General features: G+C 48.1%; 18 protein-coding genes across 18 annotated transcripts; 10 read left to right on the top strand and 8 right to left on the bottom strand.

Annotated features, from left to right (window-relative positions):
• Nucleotides 1-36: 36 nt before the first annotated feature.
• Nucleotides 37-663, top strand: FOXG_01321 (uncharacterized protein; the record flags this gene model as incomplete). The annotated part of the gene is made up of 1 exon (XM_018378137.1): nucleotides 37-663. The coding sequence occupies one exon, from the start codon at nucleotides 37-39 to the stop codon at nucleotides 661-663; it is 627 nt and encodes a 208-aa protein (XP_018233992.1).
• Nucleotides 664-1,206: 543 nt separating this feature from the next.
• FOXG_01320 (uncharacterized protein) lies at nucleotides 1,207-2,205 on the top strand (the record flags this gene model as incomplete). The annotated part of the gene is made up of 1 exon (XM_018378136.1): nucleotides 1,207-2,205. The coding sequence occupies one exon, from the start codon at nucleotides 1,207-1,209 to the stop codon at nucleotides 2,203-2,205; it is 999 nt and encodes a 332-aa protein (XP_018233991.1).
• A 1,462-nt stretch (nucleotides 2,206-3,667) lies between these two features.
• On the top strand, nucleotides 3,668-3,979 carry FOXG_01319 (uncharacterized protein; the record flags this gene model as incomplete). Its single annotated transcript, XM_018378135.1, has 1 exon — nucleotides 3,668-3,979. The coding sequence occupies one exon, from the start codon at nucleotides 3,668-3,670 to the stop codon at nucleotides 3,977-3,979; it is 312 nt and encodes a 103-aa protein (XP_018233990.1).
• A 558-nt stretch (nucleotides 3,980-4,537) lies between these two features.
• FOXG_18067 (uncharacterized protein) lies at nucleotides 4,538-4,801 on the top strand (the record flags this gene model as incomplete). The annotated part of the gene is made up of 1 exon (XM_018398112.1): nucleotides 4,538-4,801. One exon carries the CDS (start codon nucleotides 4,538-4,540, stop codon nucleotides 4,799-4,801), a length of 264 nt encoding a protein of 87 aa, XP_018233989.1.
• Nucleotides 4,802-5,698: 897 nt separating this feature from the next.
• FOXG_18066 (uncharacterized protein) lies at nucleotides 5,699-6,076 on the top strand (the record flags this gene model as incomplete). The annotated part of the gene is made up of 1 exon (XM_018398111.1): nucleotides 5,699-6,076. One exon carries the CDS (start codon nucleotides 5,699-5,701, stop codon nucleotides 6,074-6,076), a length of 378 nt encoding a protein of 125 aa, XP_018233988.1.
• A 192-nt stretch (nucleotides 6,077-6,268) lies between these two features.
• FOXG_01318 (uncharacterized protein) lies at nucleotides 6,269-6,995 on the bottom strand (the record flags this gene model as incomplete). Its single annotated transcript, XM_018378134.1, has 2 exons — nucleotides 6,269-6,635; nucleotides 6,907-6,995. The coding sequence occupies 2 exons, from the start codon at nucleotides 6,993-6,995 to the stop codon at nucleotides 6,269-6,271; spliced, it is 456 nt and encodes a 151-aa protein (XP_018233987.1).
• Nucleotides 6,996-7,225: 230 nt separating this feature from the next.
• Nucleotides 7,226-7,816, bottom strand: FOXG_18065 (uncharacterized protein; the record flags this gene model as incomplete). The annotated part of the gene is made up of 2 exons (XM_018398110.1): nucleotides 7,226-7,431; nucleotides 7,603-7,816. The coding sequence occupies 2 exons, from the start codon at nucleotides 7,814-7,816 to the stop codon at nucleotides 7,226-7,228; spliced, it is 420 nt and encodes a 139-aa protein (XP_018233986.1).
• Nucleotides 7,817-8,141: 325 nt separating this feature from the next.
• Nucleotides 8,142-8,471, bottom strand: FOXG_01317 (uncharacterized protein; the record flags this gene model as incomplete). The annotated part of the gene is made up of 1 exon (XM_018378133.1): nucleotides 8,142-8,471. One exon carries the CDS (start codon nucleotides 8,469-8,471, stop codon nucleotides 8,142-8,144), a length of 330 nt encoding a protein of 109 aa, XP_018233985.1.
• A 176-nt stretch (nucleotides 8,472-8,647) lies between these two features.
• FOXG_18064 (uncharacterized protein) lies at nucleotides 8,648-8,920 on the bottom strand (the record flags this gene model as incomplete). The annotated part of the gene is made up of 1 exon (XM_018398109.1): nucleotides 8,648-8,920. The coding sequence occupies one exon, from the start codon at nucleotides 8,918-8,920 to the stop codon at nucleotides 8,648-8,650; it is 273 nt and encodes a 90-aa protein (XP_018233984.1).
• A 1,333-nt stretch (nucleotides 8,921-10,253) lies between these two features.
• On the bottom strand, nucleotides 10,254-10,556 carry FOXG_18063 (uncharacterized protein; the record flags this gene model as incomplete). Its single annotated transcript, XM_018398108.1, has 1 exon — nucleotides 10,254-10,556. The coding sequence occupies one exon, from the start codon at nucleotides 10,554-10,556 to the stop codon at nucleotides 10,254-10,256; it is 303 nt and encodes a 100-aa protein (XP_018233983.1).
• Nucleotides 10,557-11,440: 884 nt separating this feature from the next.
• FOXG_18062 (uncharacterized protein) lies at nucleotides 11,441-11,683 on the bottom strand (the record flags this gene model as incomplete). The annotated part of the gene is made up of 1 exon (XM_018398107.1): nucleotides 11,441-11,683. The coding sequence occupies one exon, from the start codon at nucleotides 11,681-11,683 to the stop codon at nucleotides 11,441-11,443; it is 243 nt and encodes an 80-aa protein (XP_018233982.1).
• An 821-nt stretch (nucleotides 11,684-12,504) lies between these two features.
• Nucleotides 12,505-13,293, top strand: FOXG_01316 (uncharacterized protein; the record flags this gene model as incomplete). Its single annotated transcript, XM_018378132.1, has 1 exon — nucleotides 12,505-13,293. One exon carries the CDS (start codon nucleotides 12,505-12,507, stop codon nucleotides 13,291-13,293), a length of 789 nt encoding a protein of 262 aa, XP_018233981.1.
• Nucleotides 13,294-13,744: 451 nt separating this feature from the next.
• FOXG_01315 (uncharacterized protein) lies at nucleotides 13,745-15,476 on the bottom strand (the record flags this gene model as incomplete). The annotated part of the gene is made up of 4 exons (XM_018378131.1): nucleotides 15,148-15,476; nucleotides 14,811-15,088; nucleotides 14,245-14,760; nucleotides 13,745-14,198 (listed from the first exon to the last, which is right to left on the bottom strand). The coding sequence occupies exons 1-4, from the start codon at nucleotides 15,445-15,447 to the stop codon at nucleotides 13,745-13,747; spliced, it is 1,548 nt and encodes a 515-aa protein (XP_018233980.1). The 5' UTR covers nucleotides 15,448-15,476.
• Nucleotides 15,477-16,689: 1,213 nt separating this feature from the next.
• FOXG_01314 (uncharacterized protein) lies at nucleotides 16,690-17,907 on the top strand. Its single transcript, XM_018378130.1, has one exon. The coding sequence runs from the start codon at nucleotides 16,747-16,749 to the stop codon at nucleotides 17,863-17,865; it is 1,119 nt and encodes a 372-aa protein (XP_018233979.1). The 5' UTR covers nucleotides 16,690-16,746; the 3' UTR covers nucleotides 17,866-17,907.
• On the bottom strand, nucleotides 17,823-20,915 carry FOXG_01313 (beta-glucosidase). The gene has a single exon (XM_018378129.1). The coding sequence runs from the start codon at nucleotides 20,799-20,801 to the stop codon at nucleotides 17,955-17,957; it is 2,847 nt and encodes a 948-aa protein (XP_018233978.1). The 5' UTR covers nucleotides 20,802-20,915; the 3' UTR covers nucleotides 17,823-17,954.
• A 321-nt stretch (nucleotides 20,916-21,236) lies between these two features.
• FOXG_01312 (uncharacterized protein) lies at nucleotides 21,237-22,710 on the top strand. Its single transcript, XM_018378128.1, has 3 exons — nucleotides 21,237-21,589; nucleotides 21,678-21,849; nucleotides 21,899-22,710. The coding sequence occupies exons 1-3, from the start codon at nucleotides 21,483-21,485 to the stop codon at nucleotides 21,959-21,961; spliced, it is 342 nt and encodes a 113-aa protein (XP_018233977.1). The 5' UTR covers nucleotides 21,237-21,482; the 3' UTR covers nucleotides 21,962-22,710.
• A 336-nt stretch (nucleotides 22,711-23,046) lies between these two features.
• On the top strand, nucleotides 23,047-24,864 carry FOXG_01311 (uncharacterized protein). Its single transcript, XM_018378127.1, has one exon. The coding sequence runs from the start codon at nucleotides 23,202-23,204 to the stop codon at nucleotides 24,333-24,335; it is 1,134 nt and encodes a 377-aa protein (XP_018233976.1). The 5' UTR covers nucleotides 23,047-23,201; the 3' UTR covers nucleotides 24,336-24,864.
• An 84-nt stretch (nucleotides 24,865-24,948) lies between these two features.
• On the top strand, nucleotides 24,949-26,702 carry FOXG_01310 (GTP-binding protein RHO3). Its single transcript, XM_018378126.1, has 5 exons — nucleotides 24,949-25,500; nucleotides 25,551-25,601; nucleotides 25,649-25,698; nucleotides 25,746-25,835; nucleotides 25,887-26,702. Exons 1-5 carry the CDS (start codon nucleotides 25,448-25,450, stop codon nucleotides 26,252-26,254), a joined length of 612 nt encoding a protein of 203 aa, XP_018233975.1. The 5' UTR covers nucleotides 24,949-25,447; the 3' UTR covers nucleotides 26,255-26,702.
• The last annotated feature ends 76 nt before the right edge of the window (nucleotides 26,703-26,778 follow it).

The raw sequence follows: 26,778 nt of genomic DNA, 5'->3' as shown, positions 1-26,778 counted from the left end.
CACAAGAGGAACACCAGCATCACTTCAACATCAGCCATGGCTACCGACAAGACGATGTCGTCACTTCCAAAGCCCTCTGCCCCTATTGCCATCCCGACCGGCCGAAACCGCGCCCGTACTGTCGACCACCTCCCTCGACATCATCCTCCCTCCCATTCCTCAATCCTTCCCCGATCTCCGGGCCCTCAAAGCCACGCCTATGCCGTCCCTCCCGATCCTCGCAAGACCACCGACCCGAAAGACCCTCTTCGCTACGTCGACTCTCTGAAACTCCAAGTCATCCGCAGCAAGCGCGGCGAAACTCTCGGGCTCAAAGTCGTCGACGTTAACTCCGTCAAACCTGAACGAGCAAACGTTTGTGCTCATCTTCCTATCGGCAAGGAAAACGCTGGTCTCGTGTTCGATGTCGAGAGTGCCGAGGCAATGAAGGAGTTGTACTCCAAGGCGTCGTTGACGATGGCCTCGGACAGGATCATGGGGATTTTGTTTGCGCCGCCACGGCCTGATGCTGGTGGCATTGCTAGGGATGCGGATTGGTCCTTTTTGGATGATGATGTTGGAAGGGGAGATGCGAATGATGAGAATGAGGATAGGGATCGGGATCAGCTAGGTGCTGATTTTCAGATTCCTTTGCTGTTGGGGGGTCTTAATCTTGATGATTGAGTACTTTCTATGGTGGATGATTTGGACGGATGACAAGATCGCTGGCGATGACAGAGGATACGGTTGCTTTGTCTTGGAGGAAACATACCCAAGAATAGCTGTTTGATACAGACCAGTCTCTGCGTTGGAGCAGAAATAACGAACACTGATTGTTTTGCGCACCATGATCACCATCTCGTTGGTGTCATTTTGGTGGCCTCTTCATCCTCCTCCCCATTCCGACATATGATCGTCGTCTGTCTCGTTTGGTACTCACTTCTTCTCCCGCCATCTTCAATATCATCGCCATCAAGTTCCCGTTCATATTTTCTGAGTGCTTCTTCTTATTCCACGCCATCCATTGGTGATATCCCTCGTACCTCACCTTCACATGATCCGGTTGTTGTCTTGCCCGGGCGCACTGTCAATTTCACCTCCCTCATGTTGTCAAACGGGCAAGCACTGTACTCCCCGTGAGATGGCTTTGTCTCGCCATGGCCGCAAAGGTTGAATTGCCCTTGAGGTTGTTGGTGATCAAAGTTCAGTAATATCTGTTGGAAGATGATGCCTCTCCAACTTCGCTTCATCATACGGGTTAATTGTCCATACCTTGATAGAAGACCAGGAACTCTGCCTGTTATTTGGTCATTGACGCTGCCTCGCTCCTTCCACAGCACAAGCCCTTACCTACCTCAACACCTCCTCTCGGCAACCCAGTCCATGAACTCAGCAACTCTCTTCTTCGTCATCATCATCTTGTTCATCATTTCCATCTTCTTCATCAACTGCACCATCACCATCATCATCAGAACACGCAGCAGACATACCAAGTCCAAGCCATCATCACCTTCCATCATGTCACAACCAATAAAGCCAGATACTCCGTCGCCAAATGTTCCACCACCACCACCACCAAACCCAGACACCCCAACCTCCAGCACCTTTACAGGAGCCACCTTCGGCATACGTCCAGACCACGTCGCATGGAAATGCCACAGAGGTTTCTTCTGCAATATCATCAACCCCCTGACAGATGCTCGGTGCGCTACATGCAAGCAGGAACGAGCGTTTCCGGCCGACGCTCTCAACGCCAGCCACAAGCAGATCGGTTGGCTGCAGTCTGTGGACCTGCACGGCAACGAGAAGTGGGTTTACTTTGATCGTGAGACTCTGGATCAGCTTCGTCAGGGAACCTTGCCCAAGAATTTTCTCAATAGCAGCCCGCCTGTGTCTTGGAAGTCTGGTGGTATCGATGGAATCGATCCCGAGAATAGTCGCCCTGTATCTGAGGGTTCCGGTGATGTCGTTGGAATCCACCACGGGAATAGTCCGCCCGTGTCGTCGGGGACCGGTGACGTCGGTGGAATTAGTAGGGAGGGGAAAAGGATGAGCACTGGTGTTGGATTTGAAGTTAGTCGTATGGAGAGGTGGGTTGCGAATGTGGTGAAAAAGCAGGTGGATGATGAGGATCTTGAGGAGCCGGACAAACAGCTGGAGGACGAAGGAGATGCCAAGGGGAGCGCTGCGGGTGATGGAAGTGGTAGCAAGAGGAAGAGTCAGTAGTTGAGGGTATGGTTAGCAAGGTCATCACTTCACGATAGAGGGAATACAGCAAAGGGTTTCAGCATGATCTGTTCTCCCCCATGGCCTAATTGCCTATGGTATTTGCCTCCTCGTTGCTGGCAGTGCTTCCAACTTGTGCGGGTTCTCAAGTTCGTGACCAGACACTGCCATGAGGCGTGCATCAACGACTTCGATAGTGAGAACCAGGTCAATGATAGCGCCTGTACCGCGTAAAATGAAGTGCGCAACATGCAACTTCGAGCTCTCGAATTTTTTTGGCTCTTTGGAAGACTTGCGAGTGTGCGTTGTAAGGGAAGCTTTGATTGGAGGCGGAGTGGGTGATTGAAGGACTTCCACTTCTGACTGTGAATACGGGGAGCTGGTTGAATGGAAGTTTTGATCAAGTGAAGATGCATCAATTATTTGAGTACTGGTATGGCAGTGATTTGGGCATTCTCGCTCTGTGATTATGATGCGAGGACCAGTCTGTCGCCCACGTGTATAAGTTGCGAGCCTTGCCGCTGGCGACCACCACTCTTCACAGAAGCATAGCAAATACAGTAAGTATCAACCTCTTCATACCACCTATACCTCTACACAATGGCTTTTACACAAGAAGGCACGTCGAAAGTTTACGCCATAACTAGAGAAGGTGATGACTTTGTCCCCGAGAATGCTGTCTGGACATGTAAATGGGGACCCATCGAAGCCCAATGCGGACACATAAACGATGATATAAGGAACAAGAAGTGCACCAAATGTGGTTTTGCACGCTCTGCTTCAATCGCACACGTCTGGAAGAGGCTTGACGAAGGGGTAAAGGGGAGGTGCTGGGAGATTTGTAGTATAGAGAACGATGGGACTGAAGTCTGGACGTATGACTTTAGTCGTGCAAGAAATGAATTTTGGGCTTGATATATTAACAATTAAATGGCCTTTTGGGAGACTCTTTAGGTAATGAGGCGAATATTGAATCGATCCAGTGGAATAGGACTCTCTCTATGACGCAGTGAACTTGAAAGTTGCGAGCCAGATAGATGTGTTATTTGCATTTGAGATCTGTAGCTGAGAGTTTATATCACCACACAGAACTTAGCAGTGAACTCGCATACAAAAGACATTGTGTCTTTCATCTGCTTCAATGTCACTGAGACAATACATTGCCTGAGGAGATGTAAAAGATTCAGGCTACCTACGGTGTTTGTGAGCAATACATCAGCCCTAAGGTGAGCGAGAGGGTGTCTTGGTAGAGCGACTGTACATCAATGACTGCAGTCACTACGGAGGCTATTCAGGCATGGCGTCTCTCTGATTAATGTCTTGTGAGAAACCGCTTGCATCCAGCATGTATAAGTTGAGAGTCTTTCCCATTTGCCATGACCACTTCTCTAAGAACACAACGCTCAGCAATACAAACACTCACAATCTCTCTACACCACTACTATACCTATACCTCTACAAAATGTCGTCGACACAAGAAGATCCTCCGAACTCATACATGGTGACTGAAGAAGGCGACGACTTCGTCCCTAAGAACGCTAAATGGACATGCAACTGGGGCGCATCGTGGGAGCCCTACAAGAAGAAATGCGGAGGGAGAAATGAGGATATATACAACAAGATTTGTTCCAAGTGTGGCAATAAACGTGGCTGCGGTGCAACGGCCGACCTTGGAGAGACGAGACTCGGCTGTGGGGAACGAGGACGGTTTTGGATGCTTTTCCCTAATGAAGATGGCAGTGAAAATTGGTCAACTAATTTCATTAGCGACTGAACAGAGGGGTGATACTCAGCTGTTTCAGCTTGTGGGGGAAGAATTCTCAAATTAATCAAGGGAATTCTTTAATTACTGGAGAGAAATTGGGTTGCTTTCATGACATGAGATTCTTTGCTTCCAATCTGGTGACGCTGTGACCTCGCGCTTAGGAGAAATTGTGTCCTACACCTACGTGCATACCACATTGAGCCAATGCATTGCCTGAACAAATATAATTAATCACAACCTGTCTTCAATGGCTCCGGGGACATGATCAGTACACTAATTCAGATCGTAGACAGAACAGTAGACTGCCAAATGAGCCGTTGACGCTTCTCCCTTTCTCGTTCACACACTGCAGGGTGTCCCGTTACACTGAACAAAGGTTGCTGAACATCTACACACAGTGATTAGAAATTAACAACTGTGAATAAAGTGTTTGTAATTACTCTCCAGTGACACATATAAGTCCCAAGCTTCCCCAGCTTGTTACACAGGGCATCAAGCACTCCACCAAGTCACACAAACCTAACACCACACGACTCTACCACTACCAGATCACTCACTGCAACCAAAATGGCCATGCCTACTGCAAGCGATATCGCCCATTGGCTCTGTATGAGCCTAACCTGCACCAAGATGAACAGCGTTGGGGACAAGAGTTGTAAAAGGTGCGACGCTGAACTGGCCGAGGGAGCAAAGGCTTTAAGCGCTGGCATTGATGAGATTGGGGAATTTGAGGGAACGAATTCGGATGGGAATCCTGTCTGGAAGCTACGTGAGCCAGAGGCTATGGACTTTTCGGAGGCGAGGGCTAGCACTACCTACGTTCGAGGTTAGTGGGCGAGACAGTACGGTGGTCAGGCAGTACAGTCACAATTGATCCAAACAATTTGTATAAAATATGGTTCTCGTGAATACATATGTGCTGAGTTTTATGTGCTAAATAGACACGACTCCGTGACCGTGAAGTATCGTGCATATATCGTGACTTACATGAACAATACCTCTGAACAATGTCGTTGAGTCCAAAGGTTCATTTGACAAACAGTAATCCTCTGAGCAATGAATCGATTCAAAGGCCATTGCAGTGGCATTGTTCTGTCCCATGGGATGTTCATCTCTAGTGTCTCTTCGTCACTCTAAAGAGTTCCAATAATCTCACCGATAGGCTTATTGACAAGCTTGAAAGTATCGTTGAGATGCATGAATACAGACATGTCATCGGACATGGTAGAGAATCTACCTTGAGATATACAATATGCGTGTAGCAACTGCTATTGCTTTACTGAGGAGTGGTTTTGGATGAGTAAGATGATTGGCAAGGAAAGGAGATTCTGGGGTATCATGAGCCCGTTCAGACCTGGTTATAAGAAGTCTAAGAACAAGTGAGGTCTAGATAATGTGATTGTAGTGTCTAGCTGCTCTTTGGTGCGTGTATGAGTCTATGATGTGGCAGCAACGCCGTCCCCTAGCTGACACAGACCGACGGGATTTTGCTTTGCGGTTGAAGGGACTGCTCCATGTATTCAGCGTTGCAATCATGTCCCTAATCACTACTTTCCTCGCCACATGGCCTCCAATCTGAACCAATATCTTTACTTATCGAGTGATTAATTATGACTCTCCAGTGTTGTTCGGTATAAGTTGCCGTCATCGTACCGCTTTTACCAGGGCTCAGCAACGCACAAATCAGCATCTACACAACCTTTTCACAGACACTACAATAATTTCATCATGGCTCCAATCACTGCCGTTCGCGCGGATCATACACACTGGCAATGCATGACCAAAGCCAACGGCGACTTCTGCCCAGTCAATAACATGTTTCGGTATGGTCGAGATAAAGAAGGACGTGCCATCAGAAAGCCAGTCCGGAAATGTCCTGGATGCAATCAGGTTCGAGGCCAGGGGACTAAGGCCTTGAGGTCAGATTGGAACGAAATCGGAACGCTTGAAGCTTATACGGCTCGAGGTGAAGAAATATGGGTTTATACTAAGCTGCCCGATATTAATGCAGACGGTCCAATTGTGGATAGGACAGTTGAGGAGTTCACGGAGGGTGATGTGATATACGAGGAGGAGGCTGACGGTTTGACGGCAAACGGGAATTAGTATGGGCAATGGGCTGGATGCGTGCGTTGGGTGAACTTGATGATACCTCTTAAGAGCTCAGATTGAGAAAGAGCGCCAACAACGGGGTTTTTTATAGAATACAGCTATAGTTTACTTCTTCTTGGTCTCCTTTTAGTTTCAGAGGTGAACACCTGCTAACCACTCGACTTCTCTTCGCCAAGAGACACCATTCTAGGTCTCCAATTCGTAATGCCACATCTCGATATTATCTATATCAACACTCCCAAGAACTCCAAGTTTATGCCCTTCTCGGGTCATTGCATACGCAAATCTGGGTTCACGAATAGCAGCGCACTTTCTGCACTGGTTTTCAAGCATAGCCATTGTTGTATTGCAGTAGCCCCCGTTCCGCTCGGGTCTCACACACTTCCAATGGGTATGATCAGCGCGGACGGTGGTTGTACGTTCCATGAGAGGCATTTTGGGTCGATTAGGTGAGCCTTTGAGGGCTTTCGATGATTGGGTTTTGTAGTTGCGAGTGTTGTCTATACGTGTACTGTATTGTCTGGGGAAGATGTTGGGGTTGGGTATTGTAGAGCTAAGGGAGAAATGCAGTTGAGTTTACAATGCTATATATGGTTCCTTCCTGACTCAAGGCTCAGTAATAAGTAGTGTAACACTGCAATAGCTCTAAATAAGCCGTATGTCACAGCACAAAAAGTTCAGACTAAATGTAATCCCATGTCTCTTCACCCTTCGAATCCACCATGACAAGAGTCCGAAGCTTCGTACCAACTGCATCAAGAACGTCCGCATTTCTGACTTCTCGTTGTCGACCACAGATAATTTACTTCTTAATATAAATTGACATTGTGGCATTGCATTTGTCGATGGGCATGAGGAACTTGGTGCAATTCCATTGAGTATGGTCAACACAACGTGTAGTAGTGCGAGCCATTGTGTAGGTCTACGAAGTGACATATGTAGCAAAGGTGTTCTAGTGAGATTCTAGCTAAATTGATGACGTTTATACTGGTGACCTAGGGTGTGCAGGCAAGTGTTCGGAGGTAGCAGGAAAACGTGCTCTCAGCGGCTTATATAGAGTCTGCATAAATCTGAATCATTACCCCCTAGCTGCCAATATCACTTTACCTCAACCACATGTTTGTATACCAATACTCAACTGAACTATGATGTCCCGTTTGTCGTAATACTATAGTACCACATCTCCCTACCCTCTGAGTCAACAGAAGCAAGCACCCCTAGCATATCATCATTACTCGCTAGGGCAACTGAGCGAATCCCACGGTCTATACCACAAACACTACACGTCTTATCAGTCATGGGGTTCTTTGTATCGCAGATGTTTCCATTCGTGAGTTTGCACTTTGGTACTGTGATGTTAGGAAGAAGATATTAAACGGAAGTTTTAGAGTCTATTGAGTATAATTTATAGTATCAGTATACACCGAATCAGAGGTTCATTCCAGGATATCTCCTTTTTTGGACCGACGCTCATTAACTACAGCCGTTTTTGATGAAAGTATAGTGCCAAATCGCTTTACCATCCGGATCGAAAGATTCCAGAGTGCCAAGCTGGTAGCCATCATGCGTCTCAGCATACGAGCCCTCCTCCCGGCTACTGTCACATTCAGTGCAATGTTCTTGAGTCATCTGAAGTCGAGTATTGCACTCGTTTCCGTCCGTCTCGTGCATGCAGCGCCAGTGAGTGTGGTCGTTGCGGACTTTGGATGTGGTTACTTCTGAGATATCAGGCATGACTGTGTCGTTTGTGATGTTTATAGATCAAGAAGCTGAGTTGAGTTGTGGGTAGTAAGATGTTTCTGCGTGAGCTGTTTGAGTGAGAGTCACACGGTGAAGGGGAGTTATTATAGCTGACATTGGCCACGGATCACGAGTAGTATTCATTGTCAGACAAGCATTCTTTCACTGGCCTTGCAGACGCCGGGCCCATTGTACTCATGAATCAGTGGACTATCGACAATTCATCACTATTCATCTTACTGCCTGTATTCACTACCTAAGTCTAACCTTTCAGGTTACGAATCCTCACATACCTTTGCGTCATGCAAGCTCAGTGAGTTCATTCGTCGCTCTCCTGCAGTTCCGGATAATATTCCCACCACTCGTTGATTCCCTTCGTGATACGAGCAAGCATACCAAGATACATCTCATCCTCGGTCAGCGCAGCTGCGCCGACTCTGCGAATGCACCAGCATTTCTTGCAGACTTGCTCCGTCATCTTCATGACCTCTCCGCACTCAAGGGGCTCGCCTTGGTCGTTATGTCCAACTTTCTCGGTGCACTCCCATTTGGTGTGGTCTTTGCGAACGATAAGTGTTAGGCGGCCAGGCTTGAGCCCAGGACGCAGGCGGCCAGATATGAGCGCGTTAAGGAGGCGGCGGGTAGACATGATTGCAGTATTTCGGAGTAGTGGTTATAAAGAAAGGAAGTACAATCTTTGAACAGCTAAGCGGCATGAAGAACAGGAGAAGAGGAAAGTATTTGTAGAGTCTATTTATAATCTCTTTCTATGCTGAATCACTGAACGCCGATATGTGGTGTTCACCCTATCAAGCTCGAACAGGCTTAATTATGCACGCCGTTCACTTTGAGATTATAGTGCCATTTCTCTGTTCCATCAGCCTCAAAGTCAACAAGGCTACCCAAAACATCATCGTTCTGAGCGAGAGCAACTGCATTCTTTCCGCGACGCTGTCCGCAATGTGTGCAAGTGTCGACGTTCATGCTCATGGTGGCAACGCATCTGGCATGACCTGGTTCATTAACCATCTTGTGGCATTGCCACTTTGTGTGATCACCCCGAACTTGTGTTGTTGTCTTTTGAACGTTCTCTGACATTGTGGGGATGTAAGTGGTGCTGTTGAGGTGTGGATGTGGGTGAGTTGTTAGTGTAAGTGAGTGCAGGGTTGGGATGTTGGTTCGCTGCGTAATTGATGAGTGAGTGGAGGTAAGGGTGAAAACATGCTCAGATATATACATGAGTTCATGCAGGTGATCGTGTGAATGAAAAGTGATTCGCAGATAAGAGTTACACATGTACCGATATAAATCCCATTCAGAGCATTCAGTATCAGTGATTACTTATGCTTGCTGCTCAAATGACCCCAGAGCCTAGCAAGCAGTGAGAAATGACAACTTAACAGACACACAATCAGTGGAGTCGCCGAGTCTTTCATCAATAAATTAGATTCTGTGAGTCTTTGAGCACATTCCTTGCAGCGCTGTCATTATGGTGCCGAGTTACATTTTCCTGGAACAAATCTCGATCCTTTTATGCATGTAACTTTAATAATATCACTGTGATCCTATAAATAATGGAGATATATCACATTCATGAAGCCCGAATGCTCTTGTTTGTGATGTAACTCTTCTTTGAACAATACTTCAAGAGACTCTCAATCCGCCTCATGATAGGAGAGAGGAACTCACTTACTTGGAGCAATCTCTCACCTAAATAGACAATACCCCCAAATACTTTTACTTACCATAATTGATTTCATGAACTATGTTGGAATGATCTTAGCACAGGGAGTTGGAAGTCGCGCACCGGTGGCAGTACGCTCAAGCATGTTTCCCCAGCTTATTGGCCAGATCTAGTTCTGTTCCTTATACAGGATATTGCTTTCGAAGAGGAGAGCTTATTTTTTATGCTGAAAATAGTATTTACGGTTACACTGAGTCTTCGCGTCTATTTCTTTCTGGCGTATGGGAGGTTAAGTGACTGCTGCTGCGTGGTACGAAGGATCGGGCTGCGCAACGCTTACAACGTATATATGTTTGCGCACAGACGGCACAGAAGATCAGACTGCTAGCAATGCCCGCGGTAGGCCCAGAAAGCGAAAGAAATAGTATTCACGGCTTTATACATGACATTTGGAATGTCGCTGAAGTCCAATATCCATCCAGCGAGGCCTGTGATTTGAGTGAGGAGTCTTCACTTGGTAGGTGGTCGGTTTCAAGGTCAGGAACAACTGCCAACAATATGGATCTTAGTTACATTGGCAATTACAAATTCTTGCCGTGATTGTTCGGGAACTTGTGTACACGAATGTGTTGGGGATTTTGGACACACTATCATTTACAGACAAGACGATTTAGGAGAAACAGCCATACGCTGAATCTTGGAAGAAACTGTATTCATTCGGGCAATTCCCATCTATCAAGCCGTATCTCACTCGGCCGCAGTGGCTTGAGTACCTTGTCCTGACGATTCGCCCTCCTCCATATTCGACGGACGCTTTTCGGACTTCTTGGGTTCCCATATCCACAGTTCTCCCTCACCTGATATCAAGCCAAGTATTCCAATGTATTCTCCAGCTTCATTCAAGGCCTTTGAAGCAAGCTGAATTTCTCTCCCACATTCGACACATGTCTTATCGGCCTTTTTGTTGACGCCGTTTGGCCTTCTCGCATGTTCGCAATCTAAACACCGCCAGTGAGTATGTTCGTCTGTGCGGTCAACTGCAGGAGACATTTTGAATTTATAGAAGTCAAAATGATCTGAATGCGTCTTTTTTATGCTGTCTTTTTGGGTTGGTGTGTTGTTTGTGTGTCGATGGCTTTGGGGGAGGGACAAGGAATGTCACTTATACCAGCAGGCAGCGGGAACTGAATAATGAATGAATCACAACTAGGGCGATCGATTCACCTATTCAGAATTTTCAGCCCGGTATTTGACAGTGATGAAGCGCCAGAGAGCTGCATCTCTTCAGCCTTGTTGACGGATACGACCTTTATTCAGAGACAAAGCAACTAACTCATCACAGCCTTCATGTCCCAGTAAATCAGCAACAGGGAGATTTCCTTGATAAGTGGAAGTTTAATTATCACCCCCATTCACAACACAAGAGCCATAGTCTGTTAAGCTGCTGAGTCAAAGACAGCGTTGGAGTGTCACAAGATCAACGACGTTCAGAGAGGAGCAAAGCCTTTACATAGAATAAGCCGCCTTTGACTCGTTTTTATGTTCTTTAGACGGTTAATCACAAGTGAAACATTGATACGAGTAAAGCTCAAACTGTTGTATTGTTTTTCGTCTCGAAGAATAATGTCTAGGATAGACTTTGATGAGCAAACAAAAGCATGCGTGATAATGAACCATTATCCATCCCAATTACCGAAAGCCCGTCTTCAAACCCGCCGATTCCCGACCCCAAAGTGGACAGACACGGTAGAGTCAAACCCAATAGCCTTCCCTTATTCCCGTTTGTGGTCGCTCCATTAGTTCCAGCTCCGGTGGTTCTTTCTCCAATAGTCCTCATTCTGTTTGTGGCCGCTTCATTTGTAGTTCCTCCATTCGTAGTCGCTCCGTTGGTCGTCGCACAGCTCATAACTGGACCGTTGTTGAGAGCCTAGTCCTCAAAAATCCCCATACTCCCAAGTTATCTCACCAGTTTGGGAGTCGACGCTGTGGAGCTCTCCGATAATCTTTTTATTTTCATCCACTGCCATTATCCTCATCGTACCATCAATTTTGTAGCCACACAGCCTGCATTTCTTCTCATTGACATCGTTGGCGGTATTGCAATTCTCACCACCCCCGATAGGCTTTTGGCAGTCCCAGTACTTGTGGTTGGGATCTAGGGTTGTTGTTAGACGCATTGTGTAAGTTTGAAAGTGAATAATAAAGAGGACTGTATGAGGGTGATGATGTTGGTGAGTTGTGTGGGCAAAGCGTATTTGTGTGTGTGTGTGTTGCTTGAGCAGATGAGTTGAACTTGACCGTCCAAAGAGCATAACTTATATTAATTAATACCAAGGAATGATCGATAGGTTCATCACTGCCATGGTGATCGTGTCACTATCAGCGACTACTTGGCAGTTAAACTGAGGTCAGAGTAGAGCATCTATTCAGCCCTGACATGTGGCTCTCCTTCAGAGTCAGGAGAATTGACTATCACAGCTTTCTGGCCAAGTGATTAATCATCATTATCCTATACTCGATCTTTGAGTGAAACGGGGACAGATAACATTGTTCACAGAAGCTTGGGAGCACAGTTCTTCCATCTGACTTCCATCGTTCTCGATCTACAAAGCAATCATTCATCAAACAAACATTCTTTCAACTGACATCATTACCAGCAAACATCTCCTGCAATCGATGCATGCAACAGTGGAGTATACTGATCCCCTTGATCTCATCGTCCGCACAAACATGGTCGTCGACAAGGTTCATATCCACCAGAACTGCTTGAAAGCATCAAGGCTGCGGAACCTCAACAACCACTAATACTGTCTCAAATACAATAAAAGCCCATCATCCAATTACTCTATGCTCAAGGATCATCGCGCATTCTTTTTATCTCTCCTATCACAAAAAGCGCTTCCTGCAATGCCATCCTGGCCCCGACCGGCCTGAGAACAAGGTGAGCTCCCCAACTTACCACATTCCGCACCTAGACTAACTTGGTTGATCAGATATCATGGATCAACCTCAGCCTCTTGAGCATGGCACGACAGCGGACCTTTTTTTCGAGCCGGGTCAGAGAAAGAACTTCTTGGATGCAATGAATCGACGCTTGCAGTGGCTCGACAAACTTGGTGTGCTGAAGGTGAGCATGCGAGCTGGGGATGATGGTCTTCCCACGTACTATGGCATGCCTGAAGAACCTGTCGATGAACGGCTGGGTACGATAATCGCCTTGCTTGACGCATCACCTAGGAAGACAACCGACGTCGTTTGGCGGAAGCTTTCGGATGAGCTTTATCGCATGCTTACTGCTGAGATAAAACCGACTGCTACCGAGGTTCTTAGCAAGCTTAACCTTGCCAGGTCCAAGTACATGAAAGATTTTGAGCTCATCGATGCGTTCCGGGAAAAGTTGTCGAACCCTGCTACAGCTCTAGGCCTGGTAGAAGACAGCATCCTTTCTTGGTGCCCCCAGGCTATGGCCCGCATCATTAGATACGATGCGAGCACTTTGTCTGACCCGGATTGGTGGAATCGCAATGCTGATGAGGTCGGGGGTTATAACATGAGTTCTTCATCCCTGATCAGGGTCGTCATCTCGGAGATGGACTATGCAAGAGCCGCGGAATCAAACGATAGACTTTTTCTGTACCTGGAACTGGCAGCCGAAGTTTTAAGGATGTTCATGTCTTGCCAAGCCAACGGGTCTCTTTTGAATGCTCTAGATCATCAGATTGAGGGTCTTGAGGCTTATACCCGAAGCAATGCGCAGGAAGAACGCTTGGAACAGGAGCTTCAGTGATAGCCCACCATAATGCTACTGATCTCGACATATCATCCAGAGGCTTTCGGGCTCACAAGAAAGATGATCAAGGCCATGATAGCCCCGAGTCACTACACCATTCAACCCGCAAGTCACAACACCTGCTCTTCCCAAGTTCCCTGGCCATGACGACCCATAGCCACTACTCCTGTTCCACCAGACTTTCCTGGACTTACAACAATGATCAGGCCACAATAGCCCATAGTCACTACACCATTCAATTCCACAAGTCACTACACATGCTTCCTTGAAGTTATCAGATATGGCCGCCGGAGGGAACAAAAGGCCTTTCATCTTCATACTCTAGTTAGTCGATAACAAACAATTCAGAAACAGTAAGGGTGTTGCAAGAGTGAATGTATTCTTAATGATCTACAACTACCTATATCTCGATGCTTGCATCTACATAGCTCTTTACAAGGCCTGTCCCCTAGTACACGTAACGGAAACTCAAGTTCTCCTTATCTGTAAGATCCTCCCAAGCCTGTCCCGTATAAGTCGAGCTAGCCTCCGCGACACCCGACTCAGCCAACGCATCGCGCTTCTTGTTTTCTCGTCGAAGATACCATCTCAAAGAAACGATAACAATTACAAGAAGACAGTAGCAGCCGAGGTGAGTGGCGAAAGCGATGAAGTAACGGGGTCCGTCGTGGGAGAGGAAGACTTGAGGACCGATGGCATTACCGGCTGCCCAAACGATGAAGTTGGTGGCTACGGCGACGGTCTTCTTGGTTTGGCCAGCAATGTTACGGGAGATCATTGATAGAGCGAGGGTTTGGGCGGACCAGAAGGATAGGGTAATGTAATATGAGATTAGGAGGCCGATGTGTTGGGCTGTTGTCTTGTTGGGGAGCGTCATGAGGAGGATTGTACCGACGAAGGAACTAAGATGTTAGTGGTGAGCAAGATAAGAAGAGGGAATAGACTTACGGGATACAGAAACCAAGCATGACCAACAGGTTCTGGTTCGTCTTCTTGACAAGCCAAGCTGATGACAGAAGCACAATAACGATATAAAAGCCCAACACCATAGCCAACAGCTGCGTCTCAAGGGTACTGAACCCAAAGCTCTTAATAATAATATTCGCAAAAGCACCCAGACCTGATGTAGGCAACGTTGTGCAAAGCGCGATGAGAGCATATCCCCAAACCTGAGGATCCTTGAGACCCTCAATAAACTGCTCCTTCTTGAACGTTTTGTTCTGGATACCGGTCTGGTTATCACGAACACGCTCAACCATCTCGTGCTTTTCCTGTTCAGTCCAGCATTTGGCTCGCATAGGGGAGTCAGGCATCCACCATCCGACGAACACGCCGAAGAAAACGGAGATGACGCCGTAGGAGAGGAAGAGCCATTGCCAGGATTTGAGGGGACCGGTTTTGATGAGGGAGAAGCAGTAGGCGAGAAGACCGCCGACGATCTGTTGGGCGCCGTTCATCATGTACCTTGGACCGGTTAGTGAGATGCTATAGTAAGAGGGTTGAGGTAGGCGTACCAGTAGGTGACTCGGGAGGCTTGTTCCTCACGTCGGTACCAGATGGCTGAGAGGATAACGAAGCATGGTTGACAGGCTGACTCGAAGATACCGAGTAATGTTCTTACTATAACGAGACCTTTGAAGTCTTGACAAGCAGCATGGCAGGCCAGGCAAGCTCCCCAAGCGACAATGCAGAAGGAGAGGTATTTCGCGATAGGGACACGGGCAATGAGCCAGTTCTGGGGATATTCGACAACGAGGATAGCGAGGTAAATACAGGTCGTAAGCCACGAGAACTACACCCCAATTAACACACAGGTCATTACACAAATTGAGAAAGTAATTGGCAACTCACATGCTGAGACACTGTCCCATCAGGATTCTCCAACCCCGTATCAGCAGTCAGCCCCATAATCGACGCAAACGACAACGTCCCCTTATCAATAGCCTGCAGAAAATACGTAAAGATCATAATGACAAGGACTCTCTTATCAATCATCTTTCGCAGCTCCGCACTGCGCTCAGGCGAGATGTTGATACGCACGTCCGAGACATATTGTGCGAGTTCCTTGTCGACTCGTTCAGAGTGCTGAGTTGGCTTTTCGAGATCTTCGACCTCGTCGACAGATCTCTTGCGCTGAATTTCCGAAGCCATCTCGATTTGGTAATTGGGATGAAATTGAGGATGAGATTGACTAGAAGATACAGGAGGGGGTTGTGTTCCTTTTATGACATACGGTAATGGGGCGGGAATCTGGGGCCCCAGATGTCAACGTTACTTGTGAGAAATACCCCATATTGCCCCAGTTTCCTTACTCCAGTCAAGATTGAGTTTTTCCCTCTTTTTATCTCGTGGGAGTTTTGCCCGAGGCGCCGAGTAAGGAGGATTATCTACAAGTTACAACTCGGCAACGCGGCATCTTCAGGGTTTCGTCACTGGGGATCCGCTCTACGGGATAAATAAGCCCTGGTTAAGGTATGCCAGGGACGGGTAGGATCAGCGTATGACATGATTTGCTGGGTTGTCTGAGGACAGGAGGCTCCTGTGTTGACCCGTATGGGTTGGACGGTTGCATGGGAGCGAGATATGCTTCTCATCAATCTTGACATGACTTCAGACCTTGATCTTAAGGGCCCAAATAAACTACTCCAGGGGTCCATTGAATCTTCAACAAGTTTGCCTGGAGCTTCACTTCGGATATCTATCCTAAGTGAGATCTCTCAGTCTACAACTACCCTTCAAGAATATATCCAACGGCAATAGCGGCGATGCTGTGCCTTATGCCTCAACGTAACAGCCGCATCCGTCCCGTCTCTTGGCGATGAATTTGGAGAATCCAAGCAAGTAAGCGGCTCTTTTGGAATTACTCCGCACCTTGAAATTTTCTCCGTCACCGAAGGCAGCATTCGGCAAGGGGAAGCGACGGGCAGCGAAAGAGGAAGACTTCTCCGCTAACCTGGTTTTGGCTCAGTGGGGGGAATTAAGGTAGACCCACTGAAGATCCGAGGAAATGCGCTAAAATCCGCGGTTTCTTTAGCGGTAATCCCCTCACTCAGTCACTCACCCAAAGGCCTTTCTGCTCAATTGCCATGATGAACTCCGGTATTCAAGCCGCAATATACCGTACCACTCCCCCAAATGTCACTACGTAATCACTTCACAGGCTTCAGCTGAGTCTTTTCGTCTCTCTGTACTTTACTGGAAATGGCTGACTACTCCGCCCCCATCTTCAACCCCCAGTTCCATGCCCCACCCCCACAACCAAAAAGTGCGGAGAGATGAAGCTTCAACCTCATGATAGGCGCCCTCGGTGTACTTCGGACCGAGCATGTGGACTGCCAAGAGAATCATTGGGATACGACGAGGGGTTATGAATACCCTCATTCATCCTCTACCAAACAACTCATCTCTCCTCCACAAGATACCCTGTTTGAGTAGCAAGACACCGTCATCATGCCCTCTCACGTACACGACATCGCGTCGCAAGACGTCCACAAGCAAATCCAACAGCTCATCCACGAACTCGTCAACATAAAAGACACAACAGGCGAATTCCTCATGACCCTAGCAGATGGCCGCATCATCGACACAAAAGGCTGGAACGACTGGGAGTGGACTCACGGCATCGGTCTCTACGGAATATGGAAGTACTACGAGATGACCGGCGAGGACCAATGGCTCAAGATCATTGAGGATTGGTTCCAAGCTCGTTTCGCAGAGGGCCACAAGGGAAAGAACATCAACACCATGGCTGTATTCCTCACGCTTGCGTATGTCTATGAAAAGACTCAGAATCCTACATATCTTCCTTGGTTGGATGCTTGGGCTGAGTGGGCGATGCATGACCTCCCCAGGACAAAGTATGGTGGTTTCCAGCATATTACGTACCTTGAGGTCAATGAGCAGCAGCTTTGGGATGATACCCTCATGATGACTGTCATGCCGCTTGCCAAGATTGGTCTTGTGCTCAACAGGCCGGAATACGTCGCTGAAGCGAAGAAGCAGTTCTTGCTGCATATTCAGTATCTGTTTGATACAAAGACTGGATTGTTCTTCCACGGATGGACATTCAAGGATGGTGGTCATAACTTTGCTGATGCACGATGGGCGCGCGGTAACAGCTGGGTTACCATTGTCATTCCTGAATTCCTCGAACTCATCGGTATCAAGGAAGATGACCCCATTGGCTCACATCTCATCAACACACTCGATAGCCAATGCGCAGCCCTTGCGAAGACGCAGCGCGCAAATGGTCTGTGGAGCACCCTTCTCGACGTCCCTGAATCAGAGGGTTCGTACGTCGAAGCCAGTGCGACAGCGGGTTTTGCGTATGGTATTCTCAAGGCGGAGAGGAAGAGATATATTGGAAAGGAGTACTCTGAGGTAGCTGTTAAGGCGATCAAGGCTGTTTTGGAGAATATTAGTCCTGAGGGAGAGTTGTTGAATACCTCGTTTGGAACAGGCATGGGACATGATTTGCAGCATTATAAGGATATTCCTAGGACGAGTATGCCTTATGGACAGGCTATGGCTATGATGGCTCTGGTGGAGTTTTTGAGGGCGTATAATTAGATGTTGATAAAAAAAAGTAATGAAATTGATTGCGATAATGAATCATGATATTCTTGTCCAAGTGCCGACTAGCCAAGCATACAATTTTGCTAACCCTCTATGATCAAATTGCCTGGGGTACCATCAGACTTGAACGTACCCGTCGCTTTCAAATTCCTCGAACTCTCTCCCACCGCAATCGTAAACTCTCCATCTGTGACCCTCCAATTCTGCTCCTCCACATCCCAGTAACTCAAGTCTCTCCTTGTCAATTCAAACTCAACCTTCTTGCTCTCGCCCTTCTTCAGAGCAACTTTCTCAAAACCACGGAGAACGCGGACAGGATGGTCAACCTTTGATGTTGCGGGGTATGAGAGGTAAAGTTGGGGAACAGCCTTCCCATCCACGGAGCCTGTATTTTTAACGGTAATGGAGGCAGTGACGACAGTCTTCCAGAGATCGGGGTTACCACCTTCTTCACCTCCAGCCGGTGAGGGCGGCTGCTCGATATCGTAGCCATCGGGGTAGGGATAGTCGCCCTTCTTGATGTCATCAGGAGAGTCAATATAAGGATAAATCCACTTCTTCAGCTTGCGAATGTTCTTGGGCCATAGACCTTCCTTGACATCGGGGATCTTATCATCCAGTTTGGGCGGCTTTGCGCTCGCAGGAGGTGCACGTGAGGCCGGAAGTCCTGCGACTGCCTCCTTCACTGAGATCTTCAAGTCTCTGAACTCAAAGGTAGTGTATGACAGGCCATAACCAAACTCATATCGAAGGTCCTTGCTGTGCTTGTCGAAATGTCGGTAATCGATGTACAGTCCCTCTTTGAAGTCTTGCTGCGGAATAACTCCGTTTGGAAGATACAGGATCTGAGCGCCTTCGCCGTAATCAGGAAGAGCTTTGCCAATTGTATAAGGGAGCTTTCCACTGGGACTCTCGTCGCCGAAAAGAATGCTAGCAATAGCGTTTCCACTCTCCTCGCCAGGCAGATTAGCTGTCAGTACAGCCTTGATCCTCGGGTGGTTGATCCAGTTCTCCATGACAACAGGCCCAACAGCATGAATAACCACGATAGTCGTGCCTGTTCCATCGCCACAAAGGTTGGCGACCTCCATGATCAGCGCATCGCCTCCTTTCTGCAAGTTGAGATCGTTGCGGTCACCTCGAACGCTGTTCCATGATAAATATCCCTCGCCTGCGTCCGAGTTGGCAAAGACTAAGCAAACGTCCTGCTCTGTAACCTTCTTTGGGTCTTTGATCTTATTGGAGAGATGTTCGCTGACTTGAACTTTGTCTTTCTTAAAATTCTTTCGCAGCGCCTCGACGGGAGTAACGAGGAATGGGAAGTCAGCTGCACCGCTGCCCCAGCCTGATCCGAGGGTACCTTCATTGCAGCCTTGATCAGGGCAGTAATTGAGTCCCTTTCCAGGGCCAGCATCATCGCCGAAAATACCGATCTTGATCTTTTCCTTCCTCTTTTCGGGTTGATTGGCCAAGTTGCCCTCGCGGCTTAGGGGAAGCACGCCGTCATTCTTGAGCAGAACTGTACCTTCAATGGCAATTTGACGGGCCAACTCAGCGTGGTCTTCCTGCACGTTTATGTACTGGTTGACTACCTGCTCCTCTTGAGGTGAGGGACTTCCAGGCGCGAGTTTCCCTTTCTTGTCATAAGTCCACGATGAAAAGTTCGGACCCTTATTCTCATCCTTATCCTGACCAAGCTGGTAGAAAGATGCGACAATTCGAAGCGCCATGTCGTTCAGTCGGTCCACCGGCAGCGATCCGTTCAGAACAGCTTGCGTGAGTCGAGGGCCCCAGAGTGATTCGCCATCAGCCCATTTGAGTCCATCTCCCGGCATACTCATATCCAACCCAGCAAGAGCACTCGCGACACCAGATCTCTGAGCCAACCAATCCGACATGACGAAACCCTGAAATCCCATCTCATCTTTGAGAATGCCGTTCAAAAGCTTTGAGTTCTGGCAGGCATACGAGTTGTTGACCATGTTATACGAGCACATAACACTCGCAACACCAGCCTTGACAGCATCTTGGAACGGCCATCCGTAAATCTCATGTAGCGTGCGATCATCAATGTTGGATGAGATAGCATTCGGAAGACCCCATTCCCACGCCTGCCGAAAATGTTCCTGCTCATTTCCAATAAAGTGCTTGATCGTCGCCATGACTCCGGAATCTTGTATCCCCTTAATCGTCGCAGCACCAGCAACGCCCTGCAGATAAGGATCTGGACCAAAGCCCTCCCAGTTTCTCCCACCAGCGGGTGCTCTTCCCAGAGGTCCGATGGCCGGTCCAAGAATAACATTGACACCTTTGCCCTTTGCTTCTTTCCCATGAGCTCGTCCACGCTCATACATCAATTTTTTGTTGAACGTGGCACCAACGGTAATACCAGCTGGCCAGGCAGTTGCATTATCCGCGAATCGTATTCCAAGAGGTCCATCTTGCAATGCCAACGCTGGGAATCCGACGTTGTTGGCGGCGCCAGTCGTGCCGACTGCTAAACCCATACTCCATCCTGTTCCAGTAGTAATGTTGACTTTTTCAGCCAAGGTCATTTTACTAACCAGCTCAGCAGCCTGATCATAACTCTTTGCCCAATTCTGGGAAGTACCGCCTTTTGGACTGGGGTACCATGGTGGTGAGTCTCCCTCAACGGGTGGTGTCTTTATCTTTTTCCAGGCAAATGCTCCAATAGCTGATATGACGAGCCAAACAACTATGAGAGTGCCAATCACGGTGAAGCAGCATTTCTTTGCGCGCCAGCTTCTAAGATATCGTAGACGCCGTTTACCCGCAGCGTCAGATTGGGCATTCTTATTCTTGTTGAGATAATCAGTTGCGTCGATGTCAGAGTAAGCATCGGAATCGTCGCTTGTGTCAAAGGATGCACGGTCGGCTCCATTGAGGAGATTCTCCCTACTGTGATCCATGATGGAAATAGATCAGCTAGTATTTGTGGTTAGATGTGAGGCATGAATTCCATTGTTGAGAAATTCAGGCTGATTGTTCAGGTTTATTGCAGCTGCGTGGTTAGCTAATCGTACCAAGACCAGAGGCTGCGTCACGTCGCATTCCAGGCCAAGCATCCCCTGGACGGTTTGGGGATCATCACTCCACATTGGATACCCTAGATCAATGAGGTTTAGATCAGGTACAGAGCTTGATGCACTTAAGATCAAGTGAAATAGCTTTAAAGGTTCACTATAAGAATTCACTTTTTGATTCTCGTTGATATTATATGTGTCTTTTAAAACAATGCCCCACAGGTTTGACTATCTGGATCAACACTGAGATTTTATTCATTGCACTTTGGGTGACTTGGATCTAGTGAGCCAATCAAGAACAGCTAAAGCACTAGATGAAGCTGCAAATAAACACGTGAATAATGACGAGAGAATTAATCCAAGTGACCATTGGCCCATTAATTAATCACTCTATGAAATATTTGCGCTGACAAGTCCAGCCGATTGTGTTGACTTACAACCTGGAGCACAGGAATTGAGAAAATCGGCTAATCTTCGGCAACACATACTCCGTCTTGAATTTGGCTCGTCGTCAATTGAACATCTCCCGACAGCTTCATCATCGACATCCCGTCCAAACCGCCCATCATGTCGATGTTCCGCGCCAAGAAGCTTGATCTGGGCTGTTTCGTCAACGTCCGCACCCTGCGCGACCACACAAAGCGAAAGGTCTTTGAGGCCCACGAGACCGAGAGGTGCGCAAACTCTTCCCCACCGCAGAACACAATGATCGGTTGGAAAGGTTACCCACGAGGAGGAAAAGGGCTAACTCGAGGCCGATAGACAAGCTCTCCGATATATTATTCGCAACACAACACTCCCCCCACGAGTCCGCGCCGAGGCACAGCTCCAATTGACACAGATGCACTGCTATACTCGACCAACGCAGATTCGAAACAGATGTATCATGGGTGGTCAGGGACGTGGTGTGCTGAGTGATTTTAAGATGACTCGAGTAAGTCCGATAAAGAACGAGGGGTTGAGAATTGGGCTGACGATTGTAGTACAACTTCCGAATGGAGGCTATGGCTGGAAACCTGCCTGGTGTGAAGCGAGCCAGTTGGTAAAGAGCCGGGGACGGAAACGAACGAGAGGAAATGTACGACTACACACCCCTTATATACCAAAATCACTCTATTACCTGTACCGAAGAGTGGTCTAGTGGTATCCGTCCTAGAACCTATAAACCTTCTCTCATTCCGCACCTAAAATACTTCACCCACTAGGCTGCTCTTCGCTTTTTGCAGTCCACGAGTTCGAACACTGCGTCAACAAGCAACGAAGGGAAATGTACGACTACACAATGATGAAGAGGGCACTGAAGGGACGGAATATCTTGTGTATCATAGACAGGAATGTACAATACAAGAGGAAATGCATTGGAACGTTACTTTCACGATGGTCTATATGAGGTGAACGGATGCTTCATGTCTGACGATTGATGCAGCAGAGGATCAGGGAGATGACATGGGACTGGGTTTCATGGGATTGGAGGGTCTGGGCAAGCAGATCAGTCGTGGTTCGAAAGACAGCATTGGCCATGCTTTTGCCTGTGAGGGAGCGTCATCCACCATGTTGCGTGACTTGTATCAAAGCGATGGGGGCAGGCGCGCCAGACCTTTCGCTTTGCTAGGAACTCCATTTCTTGTATACACATGAATGTTGATGCTCTGGTTCTTATATGAGTTCAATGCGCTCACCCTACCAGGAGCGATAAGGCGAGACTGACGTTCAAGGTTGCCTCCCCCAGAACTTCTGACTTTTATCCCAAGTGACAAAAAGACTCGGTTAAATTCTATATATATATTAGGCAGAGGTAAAGAGTTTTGAAACAGAGTTTCTCCTGTCCTCCCCCTCGAGGTACTTGGTCTTGATCAAGGCAGCTATGGAGTCATTCAGGCAGATAAATTATATTTGGTTTTTGGCCACTGATATGTCGACCGGGTATAGGAGTCTCACTGTTTAATTTACTGATAAAAAACCTAAAAAGCTGGATGACCTCGAGGATAACCTCAGGGAGCAAGAAAACTTGAGACTGTATTAGAGGGCGTCAAAATAAACCCATCAGCGAGTCCCCTAACTCTACGGTAGTTTGTCGAAGCCTTTTTGTCATCTAGAATCACTGGTCTAAGTTTCTAGGATAAATATAAATATGGGGCCCATGCATTTCTTCTTTTCTGCGCCCAGTTGCCTTAGTACCTACGATTGCCACCCCACTGAACATCAAACCAACCAACTTTCCTCCCTCCACATCATCATCAAAGCTGTCCCCTTCTTCTCCGACATATACCCCAAACAACCTTCAAAATGGGTGGAGGCGATCTTAACTTGAAGAAGTCCTTCCATCCCGCGCTGCGGCGCAATCAACAGGCCGTCTGGGATGAAGAGCAAAAGGCCCTGGCCGAGCGCAAGCGAACACAACAGCGTATCGACGAAATCAAAGAGGAACTCAAAAATGAAGAAGTCCAACGACAGCTCGAGGCTGCAGGAGGAAAAAAGCGCGTTGATCGCGTTGACTGGATGTACCAAGGCCCCAACGACGGAGAAGGTGGCACGACAGAAGAATCAGAAGCCTACTTGCTGGGCAAGCGGCGTATCGACAACCTTATCAAGGGCACAGAGCATAAGAAGTTAGAGAAAGATGCGGGGACCGAGAGTTTCATGGCGCTGCAGAATGCGAATACTGCGAGGGATACAGCTGCAAAGATTCGCGATGATCCGTTGCTGGCTATCAAGCGACAAGAACAAGCTGCCTACGAAGCCATGATGAACGATCCGATCAAGCGCCGACAGCTACTCTCCTCGATGGGAGTTGATGATGAGAAGAAGAAGGAAAAGTCTCGGAGGAGAGAAGATCGACACGACAGGCACCGAAGGAGGCATCGTCATCGCAGCGCGGACCCTGACGATAGACACCACAGACGACGACGCTCTGATTCGCGATCTCAAAGTCCACGACGTCGCGATGATTCAAGAGAAGATCGGCACAGGCGACGCAGAGACGATAGTCGAGATGACCGTTCACGACGAAGACGCGACGATTCAGAGGACAGAGAACACAGACGTGAGCACCGCTCCCGTCATGAGCGACCACGCGACGAGCGTCCCCGCGAAAGTCGCAGAGACTTCCGAAGAAGTTACCCCGACTCTCGCGACAGGCGGCCACGGTACAACGAAGAAGACGATAAAGCCAAGGAGGAAGAGCGCCAGCGCAAGTTAGCCGCCATGCAATCTGCAGCAACAGAGCTCGACGACGATCGCTCAAAGCGTCTTACGGCCCTGGAAGAACGGGAGGCAGCACTTCGAGAAGCAGATGACAAGGCACGAGAGCGCGGAGGCGATCGTGGCTTCGTGAACAAGCTACATCAACAAGCAGGTCACAAGGGTCTTGCAGAACGTATGGGCGGAGCGCGTCGTGGATATCAAAGGGACGAAGATTAGAGATGGATTTTACACTGGGCGGCCTCTGTTGATTGCTCTTATTGCACATTTACGGTTGAACGACATCATTAGATTGGACTGCCAGGTTGAGTTATGGGATCATCGGCATAAACCGAGTCAAGGTTTAATAGAAACAAGTCTCTTGTCCAATGTTGAACAAGCTGGCTTTTCAGTGTTGCAATATCGCCTCTTCCGCGTGATACCTACTACCTCTGCGGGCGGAAAATAAACGAAGCCACTTTGATGTTACGATTCAGTCGCAAAGCCACCATGAATCGTCGTCACGACACCAGCTCAACCTAACTCAAATTCAGGTACAGTTTCAGGTGCCGCTTCTCTCTTATGCACATGCACAGGACATTCTCGTTATTCACATGTCATGATTAGTTATTTGCAATGTGTTTACGACGTAGCATCAGTGTCATCGAAGCTAATACTATCGAATTAAAGACTCCGGAGCTTAACCCTCTTTGGCGCATTCAATGAACCGGGACTTTAAAAGAGGCAATCTTGGTAGCGACGGGTGAAAGAGCCAATTAACGTAACGGGTCGACGCTACTGCAAGAAAAAGAGAAAGTGGTTCCACAGGATGTGCAGAAAAAAAGGGGACACATTTAAAGAGGGACAGAAATAAGTCCCGTAACCTAGAGCAGTGATTGTGGGAGGTTTATTCTGTCATGGGGTTGCATTCCCCACCCTCAAGAGGCGCCGAAAATAATCCCTGCCCGCGTTCTCGCTGTCGACTCCACTGCTTGAGAGGACCCAATGTCTAGAGTTCCAGTGCCCCCCATTTTCCCTTGCGCTGGCCTCTCTCTGACTTCAACTTCCATTTCACAACCTTGCATCTCTATTCTTCTTTCGAGACCTGGAAACGACCATTCATTTCCTGATCCCTACATTCAACGCCTCAATCCGCCTTGCGTCTATCGATATCTACCAACGGTTTCTTCTCGCCTGCGAATTCGATCTGCGCACGCCAACCTTGAACCTTGAACAGGGCCTGCACGGAACCGAGATTCAACTTATTTCAACGACGCGAAAAACCCAGCGGTCTTTCCCTTTTTCTTCTACAAACTACGAAGATACCCACGATTTGTATCACATTTGTCAGAATGCCTGCTCTTTGTGGAGGATCCAAGACTGTGCAGCGAAAGCTGGTGTTGCTGTGCGTCACATACGATGAGGAATGGAGGGCATTGCGCTGATCTGATTTAGGGGTGATGGTGCTTGTGGAAAAACATCGTTGTTAAACGTCTTTACGAGAGGGTATGTTCTAAAGGAGACGCAAATGAAGAGAGGCTCATTGATTATAGCTACTTCCCTACTGTCTACGAACCCACCGTCTTTGAGAACTACGTCCACGGTACGATACACGGCTCTTCTGCGTATACGCATCGCTAACGAACGCAGATATCTTTGTCGATAATGTCCACATCGAGCTATCCCTCTGGGACACAGCAGGCCAGGAAGAATTCGACCGATTACGCTCGCTATCCTACGGTACTTGGCCTCTCTACACACACTAGCTCCAACTAAACTAATGCATCCCAGACGACACAGATCTCATCATGCTCTGCTACTCCGTCGACAGCAAAGACTCGCTCGAAAACGTCGAATCCAAGTGGGTAGGCGAGATCGCCGACAACTGCCCCGGCACCAAACTCGTCCTCGTAGCGCTAAAGTGCGATCTCCGCGAGCAAGGCGAGGAGGAGGAGAACGAATCAGGAGAACCCCGCGAGAAGCGCCCCATGATCAACTACGACCAGGGCCTCGAGGTGGCGCGCCGCATAAACGCCCTCCGATACCTCGAGTGCTCCGCCATGAAGAACAGAGGTGTCAACGAGGCTTTCACCGAGGCGGCGCGTGTTGCGCTGAGCGTCAAGAAGGATCGCGAGGAGGGCGGATGCACTGTTATGTGAACATGATACGATACGAGCGTTTAATATCGAATACGAAGACCACCTGTCATCCATCGAATGTGATCGAACGAAGCAGGGATGTGGCTCTATTCGGCTCCATGGCTTATTTTTGGCCCGCCATGGGTATTTTCACTGTATATATCGTGCGGCATAAAGCACATAGGGAAATCTGGTGTTCTGCGTTGTTTTTTTGCTATTTACTATTTACAGGCTATTTTCGGTCGGAATGCGAGGCAAATTAGCGGGAGGAGTAGACTACTTGGGGAAGTCATTTTGTCACGCTCTAGCTACAACTACTTTATTTTTTTATGTCTACCGATTACATCTCACGGCATTTGTTTTGTCTCTCCAATTGTAAACTTAGCGCGTTCTTCATGAGATGATTCTGATTCTAGCTGGTGAGACCAATGTACGCAACGTGCCGAGACTTTGAGGGGCAAAAGTGCACAGCCACGCTGATGAGGGATCACGATGAGATATCAGCAAAAGGTGAGGCCAAGCATCGAGAAGAGGATGGACTGTAG

Source organism: Fusarium oxysporum, chromosome 1, assembly GCF_000149955.1.
Source record: "Fusarium oxysporum f. sp. lycopersici 4287 chromosome 1, whole genome shotgun sequence".
Lineage (NCBI taxonomy): Eukaryota > Fungi > Ascomycota > Sordariomycetes > Hypocreales > Nectriaceae > Fusarium > Fusarium oxysporum.
The sequence above is the reverse complement of the archived record's forward strand: the minus strand, read 5'-3'. Positions and strand labels throughout refer to the sequence as shown.